Source organism: Sphaerodactylus townsendi, linkage group LG02, assembly GCF_021028975.2.
Source record: "Sphaerodactylus townsendi isolate TG3544 linkage group LG02, MPM_Stown_v2.3, whole genome shotgun sequence".
NCBI classification, from domain to species: domain Eukaryota; kingdom Metazoa; phylum Chordata; class Lepidosauria; order Squamata; family Sphaerodactylidae; genus Sphaerodactylus; species Sphaerodactylus townsendi.
This window is the reverse complement of record NC_059426.1, coordinates 128,911,982-128,938,733: the sequence shown is the minus strand read 5'-3', so window position 1 is coordinate 128,938,733 and position 26,752 is coordinate 128,911,982. Positions and strand designations below refer to the sequence as shown.

Genomic DNA, 26,752 nt, shown 5'->3' with positions numbered 1-26,752 from the left:
AGATTTGGGGGGTGCCATCATGTAATTGCAATCAACAGCCGTTGGGGCCGGTTCCTCCTCTCCCTCAAGCCCCCACTGCACATGAATGGAGCCATCACCGCCATGCCTGGCGGGCCGGATAAATGCCTTCAGGGGGCCACATTTGGCCCCCGGGCCGTAGTTTGGGGACCCCTGCTCCAGAGCTAAGAGCGGGTCACTCAGTTCTTGTCATCGGACCATTCTGCTCCAAGATCAGGTGACTATAACTTTTATTACCCCTTCTCATCTACTGCTCATCTATTCAAGACCTGACCTTTCAAAACTGTTTATATCATAGGACTGTGTGTGTGTTCTACTGTTTTATTGTGTGTTTGTGTATCCCCATTATCCCTTGATAAAAACTGTTAAACTATATTCTCTCTCCTGTGAGTTTCTTGAGAAAGCTGACTCTTGTATACATATGCAATCAAGATTCCAAGCTTGTCTGACTTTTTGCTAGCCTAGAGTCTGCTCCTGCTAATTCTCCACTTTAAAAGGGACAGACTTCCCACCACTTTGGGTAACAAAGTGGTTTGACCATGACAATCCAATCATTGAAGATTGGACTGGAGGTGAATGGTAGTGGGTGGGAATAAGAAATTCAACAGAAATATTATTCACAAGTAGATAGGCAACTTAATATAGAGTACAAAGTGGTCTCAAAAGAACTGGAAAAAATAGGGAGGGAGAAACAAAGTGAAACTAATTGCACAAAATTGTGTGCAGAATTTGGTGGACAAACTGAACAACAACAACAAAAACCTTCCCCAACATTACACACGTAGAAAAGCCCATAATCTGTAGCCCTCTCCCCTGGCAGATCTGAAAAAATTTAAAGATAAGCTTTTGGTGTTGGTCACTGAAGACCAACAAATAACCTAGCAAGTTGCAACCATGTTTTCATATCCATACTACAGAGTTTACAGGATGTAAACTGTACATTTATGAAGTACTTTCACATTCAGTGACCTGGTTATGCTATTTAACCAGAAAGGTGTGTGGTTCAGGTGTGCAGTGCTGTGACCTATCAAGCCAAATATATCACACTGCCTGCCAGTAGTTCAATAACCCTGTTAATTTTGCTGCAAGCTTAAAAGTGAAAAAGACCAGGCTGTCTTGCTACTTGATGGGAGACATGTTGTGTAGCTCAGGCTTGCACCCACCTTGTAATTCTTCCCTATCAATACACAATTTTAAATGCAAACTCTTGTATCTCCTCAAGAAAAAGTACAAACTCTTGCTCAATTAATCTAGACCTCATTACCACAGCTTTCTTGGTATTTTATTAAAGTGCATTTAAATAGTGGAATTTAAGCTTTCCCACTGTGTCTATATTTACTTTAAAACTTTGCTCATTACACCTGCTCAATTTTTTTTAGTGTCAACTAATTTTAATGTAAATAGGTTCATAATCCCATAATAAACAAAATCAACTACATCTCAGAGCATGGAAGCAGTGGCTCACATTAATATTTATTAAGGCACAAAACAAACAAACTAAAAACCTTGAGCCTGTAAATTCCAAATGAAAGACTCACACATGCAAAGAAAATGTGCACTTAGTACTGGACAGCAGGAGACAAAAGTGAAATGAAATACAACAAGGGAGTCAGCCTGGAAACACCTATAGTATAATTCACTTAGTGCTTTTATAGGAGAAGGTAGCCACCAAACTATGGCATGTGTACACTGTAAAATTTGTCTGTTTATTAAATAGAGCCCAATCTTCCTTTTTTTTTTAAAAAAAAAGTATGACGCTTAGAGTGGAAGCCTTTTCTTTCTTTTCTTTTTTTTTTTAAAAAGAAAGGCTCTAGCTTAACCTAATAAAATTAGGAGACAGTGGAAGATGTAGCGGCATGGAGTTTGATGTTCACAGCAGGTTACCAAGAAGTAGTGCTGTAAATTCAGTGTGGGACTTCAACACTGTGCTAAGTGTGGCCCAAATCTCATGGGCTTCCCTTTGATGCAAGTGTACTATATTAACTGGAAAAAGCATTCACTTTTATTTGTCTGTGCTGTCTACAAGAGCAATATCGCCTCATTTAGTGTAGCCCAACATGAAAATGCAAAGAGAAACAATCTGTTACAAATTAGCACAGCTCCCCTTTCATTTTACTAGCTAGTAATTGGAAGAGGTTAAGAAAGTGTAATTTATCAGATTATATGTGTTTATCTTTTTGTGGGGACAGCATCTCTTTGGTGAATTTTCGTAGGTACCCTGAGGGAATGATCTTTCCTTGATGTCTATTTGATCTGAAAGAAAACAATGACGCCTGTGAAATATGGGAGTATAATTTGTTGAGTTTGAAAAGGAACAGTTTCCCAGACAACTAAAATGGTATTAATGACTTTATTAGAACCTTACCTTTCCTTGGAAATGTTTTTGCTTTCTCGTTTCCAAACGGTCTTAAAGTCACTGCAGAACTCGTACCATACCGTGAAAACGTAGTTTGGCGTGATTTCCTTCTCACCAGACTTTGGCTTTATCCCAAAATATTTCACCATTTCTTCAAAGCTACAGTGTGTGGGAGACAAAAGACTGTCAACACATAAACCCACTAGGGAAGTTCAGTTTCCCTCAGGGCAGATTTCTGACCTGGTAGCCTAGGTTGGTAATCACCATAAATCTGCTTTAACCTTGGAAACTAAATGAACAATATATAACAAATGTAACAAAACTCCCAACAGTTTTCTGCAGGAAAATAATGGTTCTCTTTTAGTGGTTGGGAACCGTAAGACAAAATATGAACATAGAAGGGTGGGGGAAGGCATTTTTTGGAATGATTGGTTTTAAGAAAACTGTTTTTAGCAGAATTTTACTTAAGTTACTCTTACCATTTTTCATTATCTTAGATCCAGATAATAATTTTCAATATAGTGTTCAGATATTTACCCCTTCCCACTGCTTTCCTTCTCTTGACAAGTTGTTTCTGAGGATGGAACCTCATGTATTGTTTGTAATACACCACCTTTATATGCAAATTAAGATGCTTCCCTTCCTCCTGCTGTATCTATGCTGTTCCTAATCAGTGCCCCCCTGGGGGTGCATTTCAAACTGCCTCCTGTCCCACACTGCGCCCTGGAGTTGGGCTTCCCCAGCTACAGTGCCTTGGCATAGAGGATGGCACCACAGGCTGTGAAACAGGAAAATAACCATCTGCTGCAGAGATGATGGTTGAGGATCCCACTGGGCTCTGCTGCCTCTTGCTGAAACCTAGCTTGATGGGCCACAGAGATTCGTACTGGGGAGGGGGCCAACAGCTCCAGACATGCAATGCTAAGTGCATGTCTGCTCCAACCATGATAGGCAGTTGGGCTGGGCTGGATTGTGGAGCAGCCAAGCTCAGACATGCAGTCCAATCAAGCGCCTTGGCTGGCCTGAGTGGCATGGCAGCCTTGTTCACCACTTGGCAGGTGGCAGGGTTGGGCCTCTTGATAGGGAAAATGCATGGAGCCACAGGCATTGTCCTGCCTGCCCACTGGCCTCCAGGCATGCCAGGGTGCTGCTCAGTGCTTCTCAGTCATGCACCCCCAGACCAGTGAACTTTTTGGTGGGGACTGCCCACACAGGGCTGGACTGGATGGGAGGCACTCTCCCATTGCCGGCACTGACCAACTTTCCCGGTGGCTCTTCAGCAGTTGATCCAACAATGGGCAGCCCAATCCAAACCTGTACCCAGTTTGGTGATCTGGTTGGTCTGGAGAAGAAACTCGTAGACCTATTCTCGTGCCCACCTGCCTTTACTCAGAAGTAATCCACTCACTGCTTCTTTTGCCTGCCTGCTGCAATTTGTGGGGCAGGCACAATTTCAGTAGCACCCTGGGCACCACTTTCTGCAGGTATGCCACAATTCCTGATAAACCATAAGCAGTTTTTCAGTGAGGCACTTCAGAGGGAAGTAAGAATAGGAAAAATCAACAACTCTATTTCATTTGCAGGCCTTTAGATCTAAACAACTGTATTATTAAATGCAAAACAATAATACAATCTCCATGTCAATATCAAAATTCATGTTGGCATATATAATAGTCAGAAATAAATAATTTCATCTCAAAGTCTTAGCTAACTACTACAATAACCTGAAGGTGTTATTGGTAAGAATACCTCTTCTAGGCTAACACATTCTTATGGAATATCTCCTAAGATCTGAAAAACAGTCTTTTGTGATTAAACAACATGCAATTATATAACAATACTATGCTTTTTAAAATCTAAGCACACAAGCCAGTGTGGCAGAAGGAATGACAGAATAAAAAGCCAACATTTTACAGAAAACAGCACTTAAATGCTGTTTGCTGGGATCCACAGAACATTCATATCCCAAAAATGTTTTAGGCTTTCAAAACAGGTTTTAAGAAATGTTTTCCAGTATGACATGAAATGTTTTTCAATATGACATGATGATTATTTGCCCCAAAGAAACCGTAAAACATCCCATTGGGCAAGTTGTAGTCATAGATCAGTGGTGGCGAACCTTTGGCACTCCAGATGTTATGGACTACAATTCCCATCAGCCCCTGCCAGCATAATATCTGGAGTGCCAAAGGTTCGCCACCATGGTCATAGATCCTAATCCCAATTTGTATATTTTTCTGGCTATTATATCAGACAAAGGAAAGGCAGACAATGACTCACATCAGTTGTTTTTTTCCTGGCCTCCATAAGAGTGCTTGCACTGATCTAACGTCTGGGATAAGATATCCTGTCCTTGTGCTGTGAACATCAGGAACACCAATACTGTGGAGGCAATATCTCTTCATGACTTCTTTTTCAATGAGTGAGACATCTATTGAGTCCATTGGGACTTCTCTACTTTGGTATACTTAAAAGTTGCTGCTAAGTGTACTGTTTCCGGTATCTTGAGTCCAGTAAAACAGACAGTTATTATTTAGAAGTGCTGCACCATTTACCTAATTGCGTGTAGCAGGAAATAACTCTGCACAAGGAGAAGCAGGTATGACTGCCTCTCCATAGCAAGAGGAGGAGTCCCCATACCCATACTAGTCTTCTAGAGCAAGAATCTCCACTTCAGCATTGATGAAATATGCTTCTTTGAAATATCTGGTGGTAATACAGCATAAGAAGGATCTACTACCTGGGAGCCAAAGAGCTTCACATTATGTTCCATGTAAACATTGAGGCTTCTCCAGCTCCCTTAGTATCAAATACTTCTTAGAAGGCTAGTCTTGAAAATTAAGGGACTCTCCCAAGTGGTATTCAGCATGTTGTGTTTGTGTGATTGTGGCTGGAAAAGGCAAATTGGCAGCTGCCTTACATAGATATTGCGCATAAAAGCCATTGAGGATGCAGACTTGATCAGGATTCATCTAAGAAATTTTTCTTTCTGTTTTCAAACTTTTTTTTAAAAAAAATGCAGCATCCAGCCTGACAATTTGTGAACTCGAAAGCTCACATACTGTTTTTGTGTCATTAAGATAGTCCTAATAGAAAGTATTAAGTGGATCCTATTCTGATTGTATGTACAGCTGCTAGCAACTGATATTATTTGACTTGAATAATTATTCTGACAATTTCTACTCCCCAGACACATCAATCTGACATTATGACATAGCCCCAAACATGCAACTTCAACAAGCATGTAAACTGAAACAAAACTACAAAAAAACACTGTTGATGTTCACCAGTTTTAAAAGTTTTTCATTGTATATAAAACTGCTCCTGGATGAAATAGCTCCAACTGATAGTGGGCAATTTCTTAGCAGAATGTCCTCTTGTGAAGAAAAAAGTCTTTGAACACTAAAAACAATATGTCTGGGACAATGATTCTCACCTAGCTTTCCTGCTAACATACTGGCTTTCTAGAAATGCATTTCATGTGTTTTCCCTTATATGAAGTATTCAGGCGGATTCTGCACGGGCCAAAATCACTGGTGTCGGCCCAGTAAAAACACCCTTGGGGGGGGGGACTTCCCATGGCTGCTGCCTCCAAATCGAGGCAGTGCTGCTCGCCCCCCCAATGGTGTTTTGTGACTCGCTCAACAAGCAAGTATTTTAGAAAACAGTGGCTTCCCCATGGTGCCAAGCGAACGGTACCGGGTGGAAGGCGCCATTTTTCGGTCCTCTGATTTTGTTTTTAAAATTTGCCTCCTCTTCCTGCATTGCTCCATGGGGATGAGGGGACACGCCTCCTGTCCTCCAACCCCCCGGGCATTGCCAGGGCCATGGGGGCATGTCCCCTAATCCTGACAGAGCGACGCAGGAGGAGGGGGTAAGTTTTAAAAACAAAAGTGGCGCACCTCATGCAGAGGCTACTGTGAGGCATGGCAGCGCCTGGGCTGCCAGCACGCAAGTGTGCGATTGGCCCCAGGCCTGCGCAAGTGTCATGCCCCGCTGCTCCCGGGGCCCGTGCAGAATCCGCCTCAGTTGAGCAACCCCTGGCATTTTGCCTGAAGAACTAAAATAGATTTAACTAATCAGTAGCTGTTTGAGCCTCCATTTCATACAGCTTGTCCCTCAAAGTCAAATACAGTTGTGGTCAAAATCTCAAAAGCATGAATATATTTTTGAAATTCTATTAGATGATTGTAAACATTCTAGTACAGAAAAAAAAGACATTGAAGCAAATATAATACTTAATGTTAAAGGAAGCAGAATGCTTACCATTGTTGTGCATTCTCCAAATGACTCTCCTCAAACTTATGATCTTCTACAGCTATAAAAAGAACAGTTAAAAACATTTTAAAGCAACTGATGTTTCTTGTCAGCCAGTGGTAGATCTGCTCCAAAGTAACAGGTAAGGACTTTCATCAATACAGAACAAGACCACTGGCTAAATGGATTTACCAGAGTGTACCATTTTACACTTTGTAGAAGAAGAAGACTTGGATTCATACCCAGCTTTTCTCTATCTCATGAAATCTCAAAGCAGCTTATAAACTCCTTCCTTTCTCCAGCAGACATTTTATGAGGTGGAGCAGAGACAGTTTTGAGAGAACTGTGACTAACCCAAGGTCACCCAGCAGTTTTCAATAAGTAGGAGTGGGGAAGTAAATCCAGTTCACTGGATAAGAGTCCACCGCTCATGTGGAAGAGTGAGGAACCTGGTTCTCTAGATTAGTGTTTACCACTCTTAACTACTACACCATGCTTGTAAATGAAAGCTTAATTTCTCCTGCTCTTGTCTTCTACCAGGATTAAGCACAAAGGCTTGTTCTAGGTTGCCAACTGCCCAGAGAAAAAGTGTCATGTCTCTTTAATAGAGGCTTATATGGATGTTATTTACCAGGTGTTGTTGTTTACTTTAATGCCTTGAAAAACTGTGCCTGCCGATTTCCACCCATTAAGCACTTATTCCCCACCATTCTCTCGTCTTGTGGTAGAGATAACACTTTTTATCTTGCTTGAAAGTTAGATTATGGTTACTTGTTTTTAGCAGTATTATTGCTTTCCATGTTTGTGAGAAACCATCTTAATTCTTCAGCTTTTGTTATGTTTGTTTAACTGATCTGGAAAACTTCTGTGTTTTTTAAAAGGCTATTTTATCATTTTAGAAATCTAATTACAAATTTACATTTAGAATAAAATAGTAATGGCTACCCTGATGGGCAGCCTTGACCTGGATAGCCCAAGCTAGCCTGATATCATCAGATCTTGAAAACTAAGCAGTTTAGAGTCAACCCTGGCAAGTATTTGGATGGAAACCCTCTAAAGAATACCAGGGTTGAGTTGTGGACAGTGGCAAGTAGGGCAAGGTATGGCAAGTATGGCATGTGCCCTGAGTGCCTCTTGAAGGTGGGCACCATCCCTGCCTGCCTGCTCACCTGCTGTGGTTCTACTGTCCGTGCACCTAGCCTCTGCATGCTATCTGGACCCCTGGTGCTTGCCAGCCACTAGCAGCACCATGTGCATCCCATGCTGAGCTTCAGAGAGAGGCTCCTGCCACCCTGAATTAGAAGCATGGTGCACAACCAGCCAGCAGGAGGACTAACCCCTGGGACAGGTACCCGATGGGTGTGCCAATGCTGAGGGGTGTACTGATGCCATGGGCACTATTTTCAGTAGATATGTCCCTTGATATGGAGGCAGACAATGGCAAACCTTCTCTGAATGACTCTTACCTTTAAAATCCCACCAGAGGCTGCCATAAGTCAGATGTGACTTGATGGCCAACCCCCCCTCCCAAATACGATAGGCAGCATGTCATTTTTCCACTGGGGCAAACAGCACTGGTTGAGAAAACAGCTCAGAGAGGGAGATTGAGCCTCTTTTGTCTTTTCATCATTGTCCTGATTCAAATTAGCCTCCATGTATCTGAGGTTTCACTCAGGAAAATTTAGTAATCCAAGGGCCCATGACTTACCCAGGGATAAACTGGGTATAATGTTTTGTGTAATTAGGCCCTTCAGAATAGCCTATTTCACTATAAAAATGTGTGGTATTAAAAAAGTTAAAATTTAAATGCAAATCAGATTTCTAAAATAATGTTTAAATTGTCTTTTAAAAATATATATTTTATTAGAAGTTTTTAAAGATTTTTGCACACCTACAGGATTAAGTGCAACAATTTTTTTAAAAAACCTAGATCAAAGCAGGTTTTGGAAACTCCAACTAAGACTTTATTAACTGTAGGAGGATAGCATTTTATTTTTAAGATGTGGGAGCCTGTTTAAAAAAATCTGTTCTGCCTTCAGAATTCACAATGGATTAAAGAGCCCATGTGAAAGGGAATGGAGTTTTATAGACTGAATGTACACTGTGCAATGATGCAGCAACTGCAGTCTCTGCAGGGGAAAAAATTGATGCTGTCCCTTAAGATCCAGTTTCTGAAAATATGCCAGCATGGACTAGAAGACAGTGGATGTAAATGAATATATGCACTGAGGCTCAATTAAGTGCACGTTTCAAATGTAAACTCCAGTTTGGGAAATTCCTGGAGATTTCTGGAGTGGTTCCTGGAAAAAAAAAGAGTTTGGGGAAGAAGGTTGACCAGCAGGGGTGTGACTCTAGGACTTCTGTTTCAACCATTTTCTCCAGAGAAAATTATCTGTGTAGGCTGGAGATCGGCTGTAATTCTGGCAGAACACCTTAAGATTGGTAATGCTAAGGAAATGCGGGATGGTACAAATTTGAGAAGAGGGCTTTCTATGGAAACTTTTAAAAGGAAAATACCATTCATTTTTGCAGTGTGAAAGCAGTTAATTTACAGTATAAGTATGCAAAACTGTCCATTTGGCTCTTATCTGATCAAAAATAGTTCACCAAGGAGACAAAAAATGATATTAGGAATCTTTGCTTCATGTAAACGAAAATGTTTGACCCATATTTGTTGATCTATGAGACAAGAACATCCAGGAACTGTGAGAGCTGGACATAAGCACACCTCCTCCATACTAAATAAAATTCTGGATGCTCTCTTGATTGTGGCCCAGGGGCAAAGGGCGGTTTTGGTGTTGAGGAATATGAACAACACACAGGCCGTGATGGGGAGACAAATAACATTCTGGATGCTCTCATCATCATTCTTTTTTGAAAAGGAAAAGCCAACAACCCTGTATTTCCTTACAAGTGCTTCTCTTCTAATGGTAGGAAGGATAAATTTGAAGATGCCAACAGAGATCTTTCCCAGAACCAGAAGTATCAATGAAAGATTCAACAGTTCCTGACAAGGAACATAACCCATCTCTCCAGACAGTCTGGCATCAGACCTAGACAGAAAATGTTGCTCTCTTAGCAACAAACACTCTCTGGGAAATCTCTTCTGGAATTGTCACATAACAAAACTTTGGGGTGGGGTGGCAATGTTTTAATTTGAATTACACACAGCATTTCTTTTGCACTGAACATACTCTTTGCTTTACTCAATTAGAGAAATACTAGGACATAAAAATATAGAGAAAGAACATTTCATGTGAGACAGAATCATACAGCTATCAGAACAAAATTGACAAATTCTAAATTCACTCTAAATTTAAAAGGCACATTTCAAACTTGACTCTGAGTGGGAGAATTGTATTCATATTTAAAACAGTGGACCGCATCTAGAAATCTAGCTTGACAATGAGTCAGTGCAAAAATAAACCAGAAACCATTGACACCTAAAAGGCTACCAAAATATGTGCACTTTCACACCTCACTGAAATAAATACCTAAGCATCCATCAATTACAACAGCCTCAGATACAGGTCAATCATTGACTACTAGACATGCTGACTAAAGGGCATCATCACATTCAAAGGCAGCTAACTACTTAATACCAGTGCTTGGAGACAACTTGGTCTACATGCCTGGTTGACTTCTGTGAGAAACAGGAGCTGGCTTGATCCATCTGGATCATCTTATGGCCTTTGAAATCATGTTGTTATGTTCATTTAAAGGCAACTGTTAAAATCAGAGAAGGCAACTGAGAAAACATTCTGTGGATTCTTTCAACCATGGTGCTTTTCAGTCAGCCTGACCCACAAACATATTCACATAAGAAAAAGTTATGGCCTATGTGTTTTTGGGGCACCTTATTCATTTAATTCCAAAGGAAGGAAGTAGTTCTATTCACATTTCAAAAATCATACGCACTGGGAAACACATAGTGATCTGTACACTTGCCTCATGTTCACACTGGAACTCTTGTTTATGAGGATACTGCTTTATCGCTTTTAAATGTAAAAATGAACCACTGAAAAAATTAAAATGCAAAACAGTCTGAAAATAAGTTTATATTTGCAACCGTATATATGGAATATATTATTAACATCAGCTAGGTTTTAGGGCATAAAAACATCTTGAGGGATCATTTCACAAGGGGAAGAACAGTGATATTAGCTCCAATTTTTACTTTTGTATATTTAAAATATATTGCCAGTAATACAAACAGGAAACATCCCAAATATACCAAAGCCTACTTTTGCTTACTTGTATTCATTTATTTACTTCATTCATACCCCATCTTTCTTCCCTATGGCTATCCATCATATTACATTATTCTCCTTCATCTGATACAACAACAACGCTGCAAAGTAGGTCTAAAATGTGACAGCCCAAGATTGTGGAGCAAGCTTCTAAAGTAAGATTGAGGATTCAAACCTGGTCATTCAGATATTATGCACTGTAAGTACAATACCATAATGGTTCTTGCTATAGAATTGCTACAAATACTATGTGTTACTACACAGTTAGAGGAATCACATTTTCCTAAATATTAATGATATTAATAGTGATAGTAACAAGAGACAGCAGAAAAACAGAGCATAAGCCAGAAATGCTAAGCTGCATTTGTTATTTTTATTTTTTATTGTCAAATTTATATACCGCCCTTCCCCAAGGGGCTCTGGGCAGTGAACAACAAACAGACCAATAGAGGACAAATAGAATAAAATTATAAATAAATAATAGGCTCCATGAGTTCTAAGATCACTAAAACCCCAATAAATACAACATTAGATACAACTTTCCAGCATCCGACATTAAAATTTCAATAAAAACCCTCCCCAGAGAGGGGGGAAGAATGGTGGGTTGCATAGATGATAAAAGTCCCAAGATGTAGGGAGGACAACCAAGAGGGGGGCGCACCAATCAGCGGCCGGCTCCCCCCAAAGCCTGGCAGAACAACTCGGTCTTACAGGCCCTGCGGAACTCACCAAGATCCCGCAGGGCCTGGACAGATGGAGGAAGAGTGTTTCACCAGGCAGGGGCCAGGGCTGTAAAGGCCCTGGCCCCGGTGGAGGCCAGCCACATCATCGAGGGGCCGGGGACCACCAGCAAATTGGCCTCTGCTGAACGCAGAGGCCGTGTAGGGACATATGGGGTAAGGTGGTCCCGAAGATACGAAGGTCCCAGGCCACATAAGGCCTTAAAGGTTAACACCCATACCTTGTGAATGATCTGGAATTCCACTGGAAGCCAATGCAGATGGTGCAACACAGGTTGAATGTGGTCACGATAGGCACCCCCTGTGAGCAGACGAGCCGCTGCATGTTGGACCAGTTTTAATCTTCAGATCAGACGCAAGGCCCGCATACAGCGAGTTACAATAGTCTAACCTGGAGGTGACCATTGCATGGATCACAGTGGCTAAGTCTGCTTGAGAGAGGAAGGGGGCCAGCCGCCGGGCCTGGTGGAGGTGGAAAAACGCAACCCAGGTTATATGGGCCACCTGGGTCTCCATCGAAAGAGACGAATCCAGGTGGACCCCCCAGGCTGCGAGTGGATGAGGCTGGTGCCAATGAGGCCCCCTCCCACACCATCAGCTGAAAATCCCCAACCCCCCTCTCATGCCCCAGCCAAAGGACCTCCGTCTTCGATGCATTCAGTTTTAACCTGCTCTGTTGCAACCAACCAGCGACTGCTCCCCCCTCCATCAACAGAATGAGCTGAGTGTCATCAGCATACTGATGACAGATCAGCCCAAAGCTTCGTACCAACTGAGCAAGGGGTCGCATATAGATATTAAATAACAGCGGGGCCAATATAAATTATGGAGCATCAAAAGTGTACTGAAACTAAAGATTCAGTGTCCAAAATAGCACTAAAAGTTAAGATCAATAAGAGCCAGTATGGTGCAGTGATTAAAGAGTGGTGGACTCTGATCTGGAGAACTCGCTTTGACTCACCATTCCTCGACTGTTTCTGCACGTTGGCAGAAACGGCTCTCCACTGGCATTAATTATACTGGTGGAGGCTCGGGGACCGCTTGCATGGTATTGTGTGTGCAGCCCCAAAGCTGCAACGAACTGCAAGGGTCAGAGGGCAGCGTGGGCGTGTTCCTCCAGCCATCCAGAGCTGTGCAGGGAAGAGAGGTGAGTAAATGGGATGCAAGGAGAGGCCAAAAGCGGTGCCCTCACGTGGTGCGGTTCACACTGCACCAGCGGGAAAACACCACTTTTGAAAAACCTTGCTCCTTGAGCGAGGTTCAAAAGCAATGTCTTCACGTGGCTTGAGAGGCATGAGCACGACGCTGCTGCAATGCAGCAGCACCAGCTGTGCGAAAAGCACCCCAGGGATGGTGTTTTTACTGTCCCTAGGGTGCTGTTGTTGGGCTGTGTGGAAATAGCTCTTCAATGAGCAGTGGACTCTTATTTGGTGAAATGGATTTGTTTCCCTGCTCTTACACAGGAAGCCTGCTGGGTGACCTTGGGCTACTCACAGTTCTTCAGAACGCTGTAAGCCCCATCTACTTCACAAGGTATCTGTTGTGAAGAGAGGAAAAGAAAGGAGTTTGTATGTTGCCTTGAGTCTCCTTACAGGACAGAAAGGCAGAGTATAAACCCAAACTCTTCTTTTTCTCTTCTACAAGAAGACTGGTTTGAACCAATTCTTTAAATTGTAATGCTTTATGTATACTGCATACACAGTACAAGCTATTTTCAAGGAATAGTAGTATAGTGTATACATATTTGTGTGTATGAGTTTGTATAGAGTGAGATACTAATTGTCTCCTATCATGGAGGGGTTTTTTTTGAAGAGTCCTAACATTTTTTCAAGTATGTGATGCATGAAATACATTCTACAAACCTCAAGGACTCTTAACATTAACACAAAAATACTGGTTATATTTATACATTCCAACCACAGAACAAATGCAACTGTTTATTATCAGAGGTAATACAAGGAAACTAAGAAATTATACTTTGTTTAAAAATGGGTAATGCTGCCTATAAATTTGTCAAAAACGTGTTGAAGGTTAGTTTACTAGATCATTAAGGCAGTGAAGCCAGCTAAGCCAGATATTATATATTCATTTTTCTTTCTTTGAATATAAGCAGCAACCTTTTGAAAGAGCAATTGTTTTATTATTGCTCAGAAGATGAAAGCTTATCTTTTAAAATGTTTTCAATTAATTTCTTCTCTAATGCTCTAGTAAAATATACTGTGACTAGCAGGAGACCTCAGATTCTGCTAGGATTAGAAATTCTGTAAGTAGCAACTGCAAGAATCAAGTTTTGCAAAAGTGATTATCATGGAACTGGGCTAAAATGGTAAAGTAACCATGTGTTTATTTAAAATATTTTCATCCCATACTCTGAGTTTTAAAAGTTGCTAAATTATAATGGCATCAATAAATTACTCCTAGTTATAGACAGAAAAGAACTACTAAAACACATTATCACTTAGCTGAATATGTTCTTCATTTGCTTGTGGTTGATTAATATTTTGGAGATCATGAAAAGTATTCTGTTAGTTTAGAAAATGATTATAATTTCCTTCAACAGGATAACTTGAAACAAATTTGCTCTGTGTTTGGAGAAACAAGCTAGGCACAAGATAGCATAACTACAGCTTTCTAATATAAGAACTGTAGTGCAGCAAAAATATAAAGATTAGCACATTCTTTGCAAAGGGAAATGTCTTTGAAAGTATGATGAATGATGGTCAACAGCACTAGGAAACAGGTCTTCTTTAAAACACAAGATTGTTATAAATACCCAACTAAGAAGTAAATGGATAATACACTCAGCCTGATTTGTAAAGAATGGGCAATTGTAGTGGGGGTGGAAGAGGAACAGAATGAAACTAATTTTAGCAAAGCATATGAAAGAGACAGCTCAAAATATTTTAGAAGATAAAAACCACAGCATTACCTCCTCCTGCGCGATACTAACAGTGATTTATGAAGCTGAAGTTATTTCTGCACAACAAACTTGGTAAAGATTGGTTTCACATGATCAGGTGAAAATAGAAGGATGCAAGATGTGTCACAGCCCTATAGTTCAGAATATATTCAAACTATATTTTTGGGGAAAGGGGAAAGGGAAGGATTACAAACAAATGCTTTCATTTCTATATATCCCCTTCCCTCAGAGTATTTTCCTTTTACAAAGTAAGGCCGTTTCTGCACGGCCTTTGAGGCGCCTCCACGCCGGCAAGAATTCTGCCGGCGTGGAGGTGGAGGCCGTTCGCATGCAAGCATGTGGATGGCCTCTGGAGAGGCCGGCAGACGGCAGGCGCCTCTGCATGGAGCCGCCTCTTCCTCCTTCCCCGTCCGACTCACCGTGTCCCCGTCGTCGGCCTGCTGGCCGTCGAAGCCCCGCCCATGCTGCCCTCCACCGGGTGGGAGGGACGGCGTGGGCGGGGCTTCTCGGCAACCAACAGGCCGACGACGGGGACAAGGTGAGTCGGACAGGGAAGGGAAACAGCGTGTTCCCAGCGGTGCTGTTCGCACCGCGCCGCCGGAAACACGCTGTTGAGGGAAAAACAACCCTTTAAAGGGTTGTTTTTCAGGGCGGTCTGACGCCGCCCTGGGGGAGAGGGAGCGGAGTCAGATCGGCGCTGCTGCGTTGCAGCAGTGCCGCCTGTGCGAATGGCTCCCTGGGGGCGGCGTATTTCCCATCCCCAGGGCGCCATTAAAGGGCCGTGCAGAAACGGCCTAAGTCACTTTTGGTGGTCAGCAGCATTGGCTCAGCGGGATAGTGGCAAAGCTCTGATTAATACAACAGTTTCCCACACCGTTAATTGCTTAGTACCATTGCAAAGGTGTTAACTTTTTAGTTGCTGGTTGCTGGCTTTATTCTGGCATATGGTGGTTGGCTCCATGTCATATTAGAAAGAACAAAAACTGGACATTTGACAGTTTCTGACGGGGAGTTTGGAGCAAAGAAGTCACGAGGCAAGATTTATAGCATATTTTAAATGCAGTACATCTGTTTTTCACCTTTTTTATAAAAAGCTAAAACAATGCATAAAGATTAAAAGAGCGAATGAAAAAATACAAAAAAAAGGTTCTTTTTATTTTTGAAAAAGTGTTGCTTGAAAGAATGATTGCTTTTTGGCAGCCTTTTGTTTTAACAGTCATGATAGGGGAAAGAGAAAGAAAAGTCTGAGAAAAGTCCACCATTTGTTGCAGGTTGCATTCCATTATATCTGCAACTCAGACCTTAACAGTGCCATCCAAAGAGAAGTTACCCTTCTAAGCCCACTGTCTTCAATTAATTTTGAAAGGTTCAACATTGTGTAGGGTTGCACTGCAAACTGCTGATTAATATGTTAAACTAGGCCATCAAAAAGTATCTTATTCATTCTATATAATATTATCCATTTAATGATCCACTTAGAAACAAAGGGCTATTGCAATTGCTACAAAAATAGGAATTTCCCTCTCATAAAGAGCTGCCGACCCGCCCCCCCCTCCCTCCAATATATTAAGGTAGAAAAGCTCCATTTGCCTGGTCTGCCCATATAGTTTGGAAACACCAGGGATGACCTAAAATACCAGATCTTTTTAAAAATATCTTAAGCAAGGCAGAAAGATGGAATAAAGCAATGACCCTGGCAGAGAAAAAATTTGTTCAGTTATACTTACAAAACCCACAATCATTTGGAGTGAACCGGGGAAAGGATTTAGCTGCATTAAACATCAAGGCTATGTTAGCGGACTTCCCCTCATTTAGTTTGGAGTACAGCTATGTCTAACCCTAGAACTCACTACCACAAGTACTGTACTGATAGTGATTAGCTAGGATAACCTCACAATGAATTAGCCAGATCATGGTACAAGACTATCAATATACTGATTCTCAACATGGCCAAATATGTGGATAATTAAATCTGGAGATTAAAGCCATGAATAGACAATACTTTCAAAATAACAGAAGCAGAACAGGTAGCTTTAAGAAATGAATACCTTCTCAGTGGCCATTGAAAGATTGCTAAGGGCTGTTTTGGCCTTTGAGGGACGACTAACTGGAGTTAACCATGGCAGCAAATATTGGGCTACCTGATATCATATGACAAGCATGATTCACCCAGGTCTGGTGGCTTGCTGTTTCACAGAAGTAATAGTGTAGTTATCAGTGTTCTAGTAGAATATGGGAGGTCGAGGTTAAAATCTCTACCCTGCTGCATATGCTTACTGAGTGGCCTACGGCAGTTTCACATTGTGAATGAAACCTACCTCAAAGGGTTGTAGTCAGGAGAATGATGAAAGATGTTTTGGGTCACCATTATGGACAAAAGTGAGGCATAAATAAATAACAAACAAAGGCCCTTTCCCCACTTACCTTTTTCCGAGGGTTGCTGCCTGCAATTCCCAGCGCGCGGCATCCCTGGCGTCCCCATGACCCTGCGCTCTGCGAGGGGTCATCAAAAGGCTCCCTTTGAAAGAGTGCCAGGGATGCCTCGCGCTGAGGGGACACGACAGCAGCAGCATCGGGGCTGCTGCACTGTCGCTGCCCCTCTCGTGGGGAGAGCTGGGGGACCCCGCGCTACTCTCCTCAAGGAGTGCGGGGCTTAAGGTAAGTGGGGAAAGGCCCATAGATGAAAATAGGGGCACATGTAAAAAATAAGTTGGCTGGTGAGTGGGGAGAAGAGAAGGAAGCGGGGAAAGATGGGGAAATGAGATTCTTCACACAAATACTTGCAGGTCCCCTGTTTGTCAATGTCTATTAGTTATAATAGCTAATAAAACAAGAGGCCCTCTGCCTGTATTTAAGCCTTGTGGGAACATTTGGTTGGCCACAGTGGAAAGCAGAATGTTATTGGTTAATTCAAACAATGTATGTATCCTTATAATGTTTTCTTCATGCAGGATCTTTCTGTGTTTCTTCTTTTGTTATACTTACCAGCAGTATTATGAGACTTGCTCAACTTTAAATTATAGTAATATTAGTTAATGTTAACTAACTTGACACTTGGTTTAATGAAAAATAGACTGCTAAAGTTGCTGAGGCACATATCAAATAGTTATATGTAAGCAAAATATGCGTTCAAAAAACATTCTTATTTTCCTCTCACTCCATTGCCTGATCCTCGGCCAGTCAGCAAAACTGACATGCTACTACCATGAGTAAGTCTAAAAGTAACAGAAGAGCACTAGATATTGTATTGCCATTCCCACTTTTATTCTTCAGTAAAAAGTTGTTTTGGGCTGTGGATATTGCTAGTAATAAATTTTAGTCCCTCTCTTTTGGCCCTAGGTTAGGAATCAGCAGCTGGAGGCTGGTGGGTAAAATCAGGTCTTCTAAAAACTGCCATCCAGTAGGTAACAATCTATAAACAAATATGGAATGCAATGGATGTTCTGTGGCTTACTTACAAGATATTTTGAAGGGCTGGGGTAGAAGCCCTGGCTCTCCACCTCTTCCTTTGTTATGAAAGTGACCTAGCAATAACACTAATTGCCACATAGGGTCCTAGAATGTAAGGTACCCAATCTGTAGCTTTACAGATAAATTAGGACCAATGCACACAGGCAGTTCACATTCAACTGATCCCTTTGCTCATGTCAAGTCATGTTGTGTTCCATCTGAACTTATAAACATATAAAGATGAAGTAGTCATTTGAGCTGTGCTTAAGATTAAAATGAACAGGCTCACCTTAAACAGAGGAGGATATATCTTAGCCCTCTAAGGGCGTCAAGCCTCGCAAGTTTTATTAAAACAATGTAAGTAGTCAATGTCTCATTCCCTAGTTTTAAAAAAAGCCCGATAAATTTATGCTTGACAAATGTAAACATAGAAACAATGGTGATGTCCACATACGAACATTGTATTTCAAAAACAAAGACCAGGACAATACAAGGAATCACAATAATGATAATCATGGCTAGAATTGTATACATGTGTTACTGAGGATATGAGTAATTCTCATGTGTTGTTTTATTACTTCTGTTCTGGAAAGTAGCACTACAATTATTTCCTGGTTAAGAACAACTGCATGCTTTAAAACAGATATTTTAAACACACTCCAGAGGCGAAAAATGACCAGTATGGTATCATGACTGTTTTGTGAGTAAAGCCTGATACTTGAAAATTAAGTCCCACATTTCACATTATCTATATTTATATATCAGGAACTTGTTTTCCAAGTGGCAGACAACAATTTCGTGGCCAAAGAAACAAGCCTCGTTAAGAGAAGATCACTATTGCCACATCCTAATATTTGTAGTTTATCCTATCCCTGGCACTTTGAACATTTTTCCAGTTGCCTGCAGCTGTTGCAGGTCATGGCCATGGAAAGAAATGGGTAAATGCTTGAACCTGGGGCAATGAAAATTAGGATTGCAGTAAAGATGTAGTAATAATTGCAACTTGAGAAATATGGAAATTATGGCTATTCATCACAAAGAACATATGTCAAAAATGGAAACACTGATTAATTGGGAAGCTCACTTTTAATAACCCCACATTTTTATTCCACTATGTTTAATCAATACCTACTCATTAAAAATAGTAGAGTGGCATATTGTGCTTTGGAACTGTTCCTAATATCCACTCAGAAATGTCTTTCTAGTTTGTTCCTTATGAATAGGAGCAGCTGGCCTTAGATATGCTCACATGTTTTGTAACAAATTATACAAAGTAAGTTTTGTTTTCCTTTCTGCAAGTTATAGATGGACGAAACACAGCAACTTGAAGAACTAGCCATCACTGAATGGGAAAGTTTGAAGACTGGGAACCACTTACAAGTAGGTGATACTTTATTTAAGGCCAAAAAAGAAAAAAAACCCACATGTTGCAGATGTTGATTAGAAAGCAGCACTGATCACCTTAAGAATTTTTCATATGATGAAAAATGCAATTTTTAAGGGGCACTGTGACTGATTCTGTATTTTACTGGTAAAATTGGGATTTACTTAAGAAGGTGAATCAAAGAATATAACAAAATGTTTTTACAAAATAGTCATGTCCTACTCTGTATGTACATGCTTTTGAGAAGATGGGAAATTTCCTTTCTGTCAGGATTAGAACATCCATTTCCAGTAATTTTTGGTAAGCCTTCCCCAGCAAATATGTTTTCAACTCTTCAACAAAACTTTTCATCTCCAATATGTGTAGGCTGGTTCACAAGAACACATGAAGCTGTCTTATGGTGAGTCTGAGCACTGGTCTATCAAAGTCACAATTGTCTAATCATACTGACACAGTCTTCCCAGGGCAGGTGTCAGAAATTTTTACTATCAAAAGAGCTATTTATCTCCCCACCCGTCCGAAAACAGAAAAAACTGCTGGGAGCAGCAAAACATATTTGAACTTTAGCATTCCTTTGCTCCCGCTCTCTGCCAAGACTTTGTTGAAGCAGCGGATTTACTCGGAGTAGACCACCTTGCAGGACGCAATGTAGACAAGAACTGACAGACACACAGTCACCAGTGCAGTTCTATTTATTGCTATCTACTGACAAAGTGATTCGCCAGACCACAGGTGTTTTCAGGCACACAGCACTCTGCTGTCTGACAGACTTAGCTATGGAGGGGGGAATGCTGGTCTTTGGCTTCTGGCCCCTCTCCCATACTAGAAGTCTCCGCCTCTGCTTATCTTTGCTTTCTCTCTCTCTTACTCTTTTTCTTCCACTCGTGTCTGCTCTGCCCTGCCCTCACTCTCTTTTTCTTGCTTCCTCTCTCTTATCCCTTCTTGGTGCCTTTCCCCATCTCATTTATGCTCCCCTGTTCCCTCCTGGTCAGTACAAACCCCACCCCTTGATGCCTCTCAACTGAATTACTCCTGCCCCTCCCTCTGAGTTGTTCCCTCTCCTTCACTCTGGCTCTCTCCTAGCTGTTACTGGCCCATTCTTCCTGTGTCCTTTCTCTACTATTGGGCCTGGTCAGTTGCCTGTCCACTGGGCCAGGCCATGCTTTCTGCTCTAAACTGTCTCCTCAGCAGTCTGTAATCTGCCTACTCAGCCCGGTGTTGTCAGTTACGACAGGGCTAGCTCTGTCCCAGGCCCCAAAGCTGTGAGGGCTGTTGGGCCTGTTTGCTGAGAGGCAGTGGAGTAGACCACAGTGAGCCACTGTAGAGGGGCAAAAGAGCTGCATGCAGCTCTGCAGCTGCAGGTTGCAGACTCCTGCCCCCGCATATCAAACAGGAAGCTCTTTCAGATCACTAACTATACTTTTAGCTGGAGATGATGGTGACTGAATCTGGGATCTTCTGCATGCCAAACAGATGCTCTACCACTGAGCCATGGCCCCTCTCTGAGTTGCTGTTGATAGATCAGAATTTGCAAGAATATAATGCCAAGGACAAAGTCTTCCTCTCGTATGTCTCTTTATCTGGGTAAGTAGTGTCTCATTCCACATTTTGTTATATTTCACTACTCATTTTTTCCCTTTAGAATTAGTTAATTCTCTTCCATGCTCATTTTGTGTTCACATCATTTCTCAGTGGTCATCCTACATATCCCACCACCCTTATCATAGAAGCCCTGATTTTAATCATTAGAACATCATAAAAACTATCATAGAAGCCAGTGACATTGCATTAATCTTCTTACATGGAGTTATGTTTCTTACACATGTGTAGAAATCTGGTGACTAAACTGGGCATAGAAGCCAGTGTTCTGTCATTCTTTCAAATAACAGACATATGTCTAGTATGCCAAATGAATATATTCTGAAGAATTCAAATAATTTCTTTTAATAAGTAAATCTCCAAAACATTTCAATTTACTTTTACTATTACCACTATTTACTGTAATTACTATTAATAGTCAGTACAATTACTAAATTATAATCAGTGAACTATTGTAACATATTTAATGAGAGTAAACCCAAAAGGTGAAAATCTCAAAACTGCAAAAGTTTTTTTTAAAAAAGAAATAATTTCTGTCATTTAATGACTAATCATACTGCTTAGAAAAGAATTGTCATAATTTTGGCTCGAGGATTTGGAGAGAAAACTTTACTGCGATCACTGATTTTTGAATAGAATGTTACCAGTTTGGAATTCAAATCTGTGTCTATTTTTTTGGTTCCAAATTCTGGGACCGTTATTTTACCTGAGGAACTATTGGGAAACTGTTTTTAAGGATAATAGCACCAAAATTTCACAGAGCATAGTCTTTCCTGTTATCTAAAGAACCCCCAACTTTCAAGCAGAGTGGACAGCAGGGTTCAATTTTGCATACACCCAAATTAGGTGCCTTTCAGTGCAGATAAATCTCTACTGATTCTTGTGTGTGCGTGTGTGTGTGTGTGTGGGGGGGGGGGGGATAGCAGTGGCCCAACAGAAGAATGCTGCTTGCAGCATTTTGAAAAAAAGATTCCTGGCTGCATTAGTTATAATCTTGTAGTGACTTACTGACAATTTTTTTAGCCTTTCAGTTGAAAACTGTGCATTTGCCATCCTTTCTTTGTCATTGCAATTAAACAGATCTTCCTTTGCAGAAAAGTCTTTTTAGTGCCCCATGCTGGCAATCTTTGAAAATAATTCAAATTCCCACCCTACCCAAATAAAGCATTTGTGTGTGTGTGATTAATCAGACATCCAATCGCTGTGAGATACATGTGTACATGCTGAGTGTCCATTAATTGTAGGAGTACCTTAATTAGTGCTTACAACTATTTAAGGAGTTTCAGGGTGCGGGGAGGAGGCAGCACCAGGTGGCTGGGGCATGGGTGACCCAGGGCTAAGCTACACAACACGTTTACTCATTTGTTTATGAGCTGTCTTCAAGTTCACTGGATTGATCCAAGTAACACGTCAACTCCAAGAACACTGTTTTAAAGTCCACAGAAACTGATTTTGCTGACAAGGCACAACAATGGAAGAGGAAGTGGGGGTGTTGCTTCCCTCCAACCTTTTTCCTGATCCCACAGAAACCCCAGTGGCAGTTATTTGCATCACTTAGGAACTGGACATGGAATACTCTGAGAACTCACAACTTGACACAGACAGAGATTCCTTCTCTGGAGCTTGTCTAAAATATGATCAGCTGGGACCACTCATCTCCTGATCTCTTGCAGGGATTTAATTGGATGGCAGAATTGCCATTGCATGGGAAATCAGGAGAGTCAAAGGAAAACAAGACAGCTGTTACTGCCAACAGTAAGCATCCAAACTCAAATAATTTTTTTGGATGTGTATGTGTTTTGTAACTCCTATGAATACTGGATTTGTGTTACTGTTTCAAAAAATGACAGCAACAACCTCAACAAGTGATTTTCATGTATATTTTTGGCTTGGGAGTTTGTAATACACATCTCTAAAACAAGACATAATAGGCAATAGTGAGATAGATCAATTGATGGAGTACATAAGAGACAACTTTTGCATAAATAGTATAAGTGTGTGAGTGGGAGGGGTAGTTGACTATTGTGATACTATGCCAATAATCTAATATTACATTATTAATTATTTAATATTAATTAATAATTAATTAATAATTAATTAATAATTAATTAATATTAATAAGTAATTATAAATAAACATTATTAATTATTATTAATAATTATTATTAATAATCTAATATTAAAAATTAAAAAGTCAAAATCAGTCCTGATAAAATCATTTACAATCTATGTAAATAAGTTCTCTGCACCTATGTGTAAATCTGTGTACTAGTATAAATTAGGGTTGCCAGAAGTGGCTTGGGAAATTCCTGGAGATCTGGGGTGGTGTTTGCTCAGGATGGAGTTTGGAAATAGAACTCAGTGGGATGTAATGTTAAATCTTGTGATATCACATCGTGTGGCATCATGTGAAAGTCAAAAGTGAGCTCCTCCAACTCCTCCCCTTTGTGAGGTCACTTCCTCCCACCCAAATCCAAATTTAAAATTTACTACCTCATATCACTTAACTTTGCTTTTTTCCTCATATGCTATATCACCTGTAGGCTTTGTGTTCTCATGTCATACTAACTCCTTGATCCTAAATGTTTATGCTGTTAACTGGTCATTATCCATTTTTTTTACTCAGTACTGAATCATGCAAAACCTTCAGGTATCCTCTTAGTGTTGAAGAAAAAACCTGCTGGAGATCCATAGGAGGATGCCAGCCAATAGCAGACAATTTGAGAAGCAGAGTTATAGGCATCCACCATCAGTAGCCACTCAGTAGCACTCTGTTTCTGCTACCATACTTTAAAGGGGAGCTGATCTTTATAGCCTGGAGATCATTTTTACTTATGGGACAATGCCATGCCTCACCTTGGGGCTGGTAACCTTATTATAAATATGGGCTTCTATGCAATATATAGTGATGTAGAACAGCACTGTAACATGTGGGAAAACATGGAATATTGGTGTCTGAGTCAACCACACTCTTAGCAATAGCATTTATTTAAAGACAAAATCCTAACCAAAAAACCAGGTACAGTTTATGACTTTGGAAGCTATGCATAAGCTGGTTCTGGTGGGTTTTCCGGGCTGTGTGGCATGGTCTGGTGGATCTTGTTCCTAACGTTTCGCCTGCATCTGTGGCTGGCATCTTCAGAGGTGCATCACAGAGGGAAGTTTGTTACACACTGTGATGTAGCAAACTTCCCTCTGTGATACACTGTTGAAGATGCCAGCCACAGATGCAGGTAAAATGTTAGGAACAAGATCCACCAGACCATGGCCACACAGTCTGGAAAACCCACTAGAACCAGTTGAATCCGGCTGTGAAAGCCTTCAACAATACTATGCATAAGCTGATTAAGGAACACAACAGGAGCTGTCCAAAGAGTCCTTAAATGTTCTGAGTGGGAGAAGACAGCATGGAACAAACCAGAAGGACTAGTCATGAAAACCTGTTTTGTTTTTCAGCTATGCCACTGTTACTAGACTAATGAGTTGGAATGCAGTATATATTATATACAATTATATATTTATAAGCATAGGTTACTAATTGTTAGAGGCAAGAATCAATAGGACAATGAGACTCCTGAACTACTTCAGCAGGGCAGTCATTATTCTTACTATCAAAACACACTTATAATATAATTCTCTGCAGAGAGAGAGAGAGGGAGAGAGAGAGAGAGAGAAATTGTTAACCTGCAGGAAAAAAACATTCTCCATATGTTTTTGGTTTGTTATTTAGGATTGCTTAATTTGGGCAGAAGGCTGGCATAGAGAGTTTAGTGAAAGGCAATATATATCAAAGTGTGTGAGACTGCTGGTGTTAATGTGCACATATACACAGCACTTTCTGAAATGCACTTACTGCTGGAGCCATAAATATAAACTGTTAATTAAATGAGATGAAAAGACCACCAGAACAGACATACCCTGGACTCCAACAGTCCTACTGTGGAGGCCTTTTCTTGCAGGAACCCTGCTAAGTTTATTGAGAAGCTTAATATATATATTACATTTTCTGAAAACTTATATTAGTGAATTGTTGGAATTCATGATGAGAGGATTGTGGTCTACTCCATATTTGAAGAATGAAACATTTATTAGGAGATGATAAATATAATCAATGACAAATAGTTTTATAATTTTAGTGTTGAAACATATTAAACTTTCTCAACAGAAAAAGTTTATATGAACTAGGGAAAAACTCTCAAGCTGTGTCTGAAGAGCTTATTAACACAGACATAGCAAACAGTTATACTTTTGAAGAAAAAATAAATTGTAAATATACCCATTCAAGAAATAAACCTGAGTCACTGTGCATGAGAATTCTCAGACACTTGTTACTAAATTGCTTAAGACTTTGTGAGAGTTATTGCCCATTTGGGAATATCAGTTTCCTTGTATAGGCACCACAATAGTTACAATTGGCTCTGCTTTTTCTTTGGAGCGTCTCATATAACTGCCACAACAATACTAGAACTGTGTTCCTAATTGTACTTTACAATGTCTAAAAGTGTAATCCAGAAAAAAAAGCTATATAAAAAGTCCTACTTTTATATTTGGTGGGATTTAACCAAATTTACATTATTCTTAAGTATTTGCTAAAGATTCAAACACTGTTTAAGCAAACTTGTTGGGGATAAGCAAGGTAAAGTGATTTAATTCAGTTGATATATTAGAATATTGGTTTGCCCCAGTATAATTAAACTTTATTACATCCAACTTACTCTGTTGGTTTTTATAATGGAACTTATAACTTGATTCTATGCATATTTACTTGATAAGTTCATGGGATTTACTCTCAGGTATGTTTATATATACACACACACACACATACTGAAGTGTCCCACATCCCTGGTCTAACACCAAGTTCTGAAGAATGGCGATTGAGATTAAGTCAGGGAGGACATAAGACAGAAGAAAATCCATGCTGGATCAGATCAGTAATCCATCTGGTCTAGCCTCCTGTTTCACACAGTGGCCAACTATGAGAGTCAACAACAGAGAGGCTAAGACATTACTTTCCAATACTAGTATTAAAAGTAAAAAGAAAAGAAAACTTTTTTTAAAAAAAAATGGAGATCTTTGTAAATGACATACCTTTCAGAAAAAAATCTTCCAGTTTATCCTTAAAGGGCTGGAGGTGTTCTTCTGGTGAGTCTTTGAAAACCACTTTCATCTGCTTTTCACAAACTGTAAGGACAAGTTCAACATAGGATAAGTTCAATTTTATATACTTACATGCATGTGTGTGTGTGTATATATGTCATATTTATATTTCGCATGGTACAAATATAATGGGTTGATGAAGGCAAATATCCCGGCAAGAACTTTGCATGTGTCTCTTCCCCAAAGTGGGATTGACCTGCAATATTTTCCTCAACCTGTTTTTTTTTAAACACCAAAATCACGATCTTTTGGAAAATCCTTGATTGAACTCACTTCTGTGGGAATGGCAAGGGCACCAAAAAGCTTTATTTCCTCCACTTTGCTGCCCATTCTTCTGCTTCACATCATGTCAGTTTCACTTTGGCTAAACTGCCCTTTCATCCACATTAGGTACACAACTATACACTATAACACCATAAGATTCAGTCATGCACCTCAATCTAGAGATGTCTACATAGTTCAAGGAATGGTTTAATGAAACTATCCAAATGGCTCAGGTAATCCCAACAAGGTATTTGGAAGCTATGAACATATTGCTTCTGTGATTACTGAGACCTGACTATAATCCTAAACGTACATTACTTAGGCTCATTCCGCACATGCAGAATAATGCACTTTCAAA

General features: G+C 40.5%; 1 protein-coding gene across 2 annotated transcripts in view; it reads right to left on the bottom strand.

Annotated features, from left to right (window-relative positions):
- Window positions 1-26,752, bottom strand: part of FMN1 (formin 1) — a 185,885-nt gene that overhangs the window by 21,335 nt on the left and 137,798 nt on the right. For both annotated transcript variants that reach the window (XM_048486013.1, XM_048486012.1), the window contains 3 exons: window positions 26,062-26,154; window positions 6,641-6,692; window positions 2,384-2,533 (listed from right to left, as the gene is read on the bottom strand). In XM_048486013.1, coding sequence (XP_048341970.1) covers window positions 2,384-2,533; window positions 6,641-6,692; window positions 26,062-26,154 — 295 coding nt within the window. The remainder of the gene's footprint in view (window positions 1-2,383; window positions 2,534-6,640; window positions 6,693-26,061; window positions 26,155-26,752) is intronic.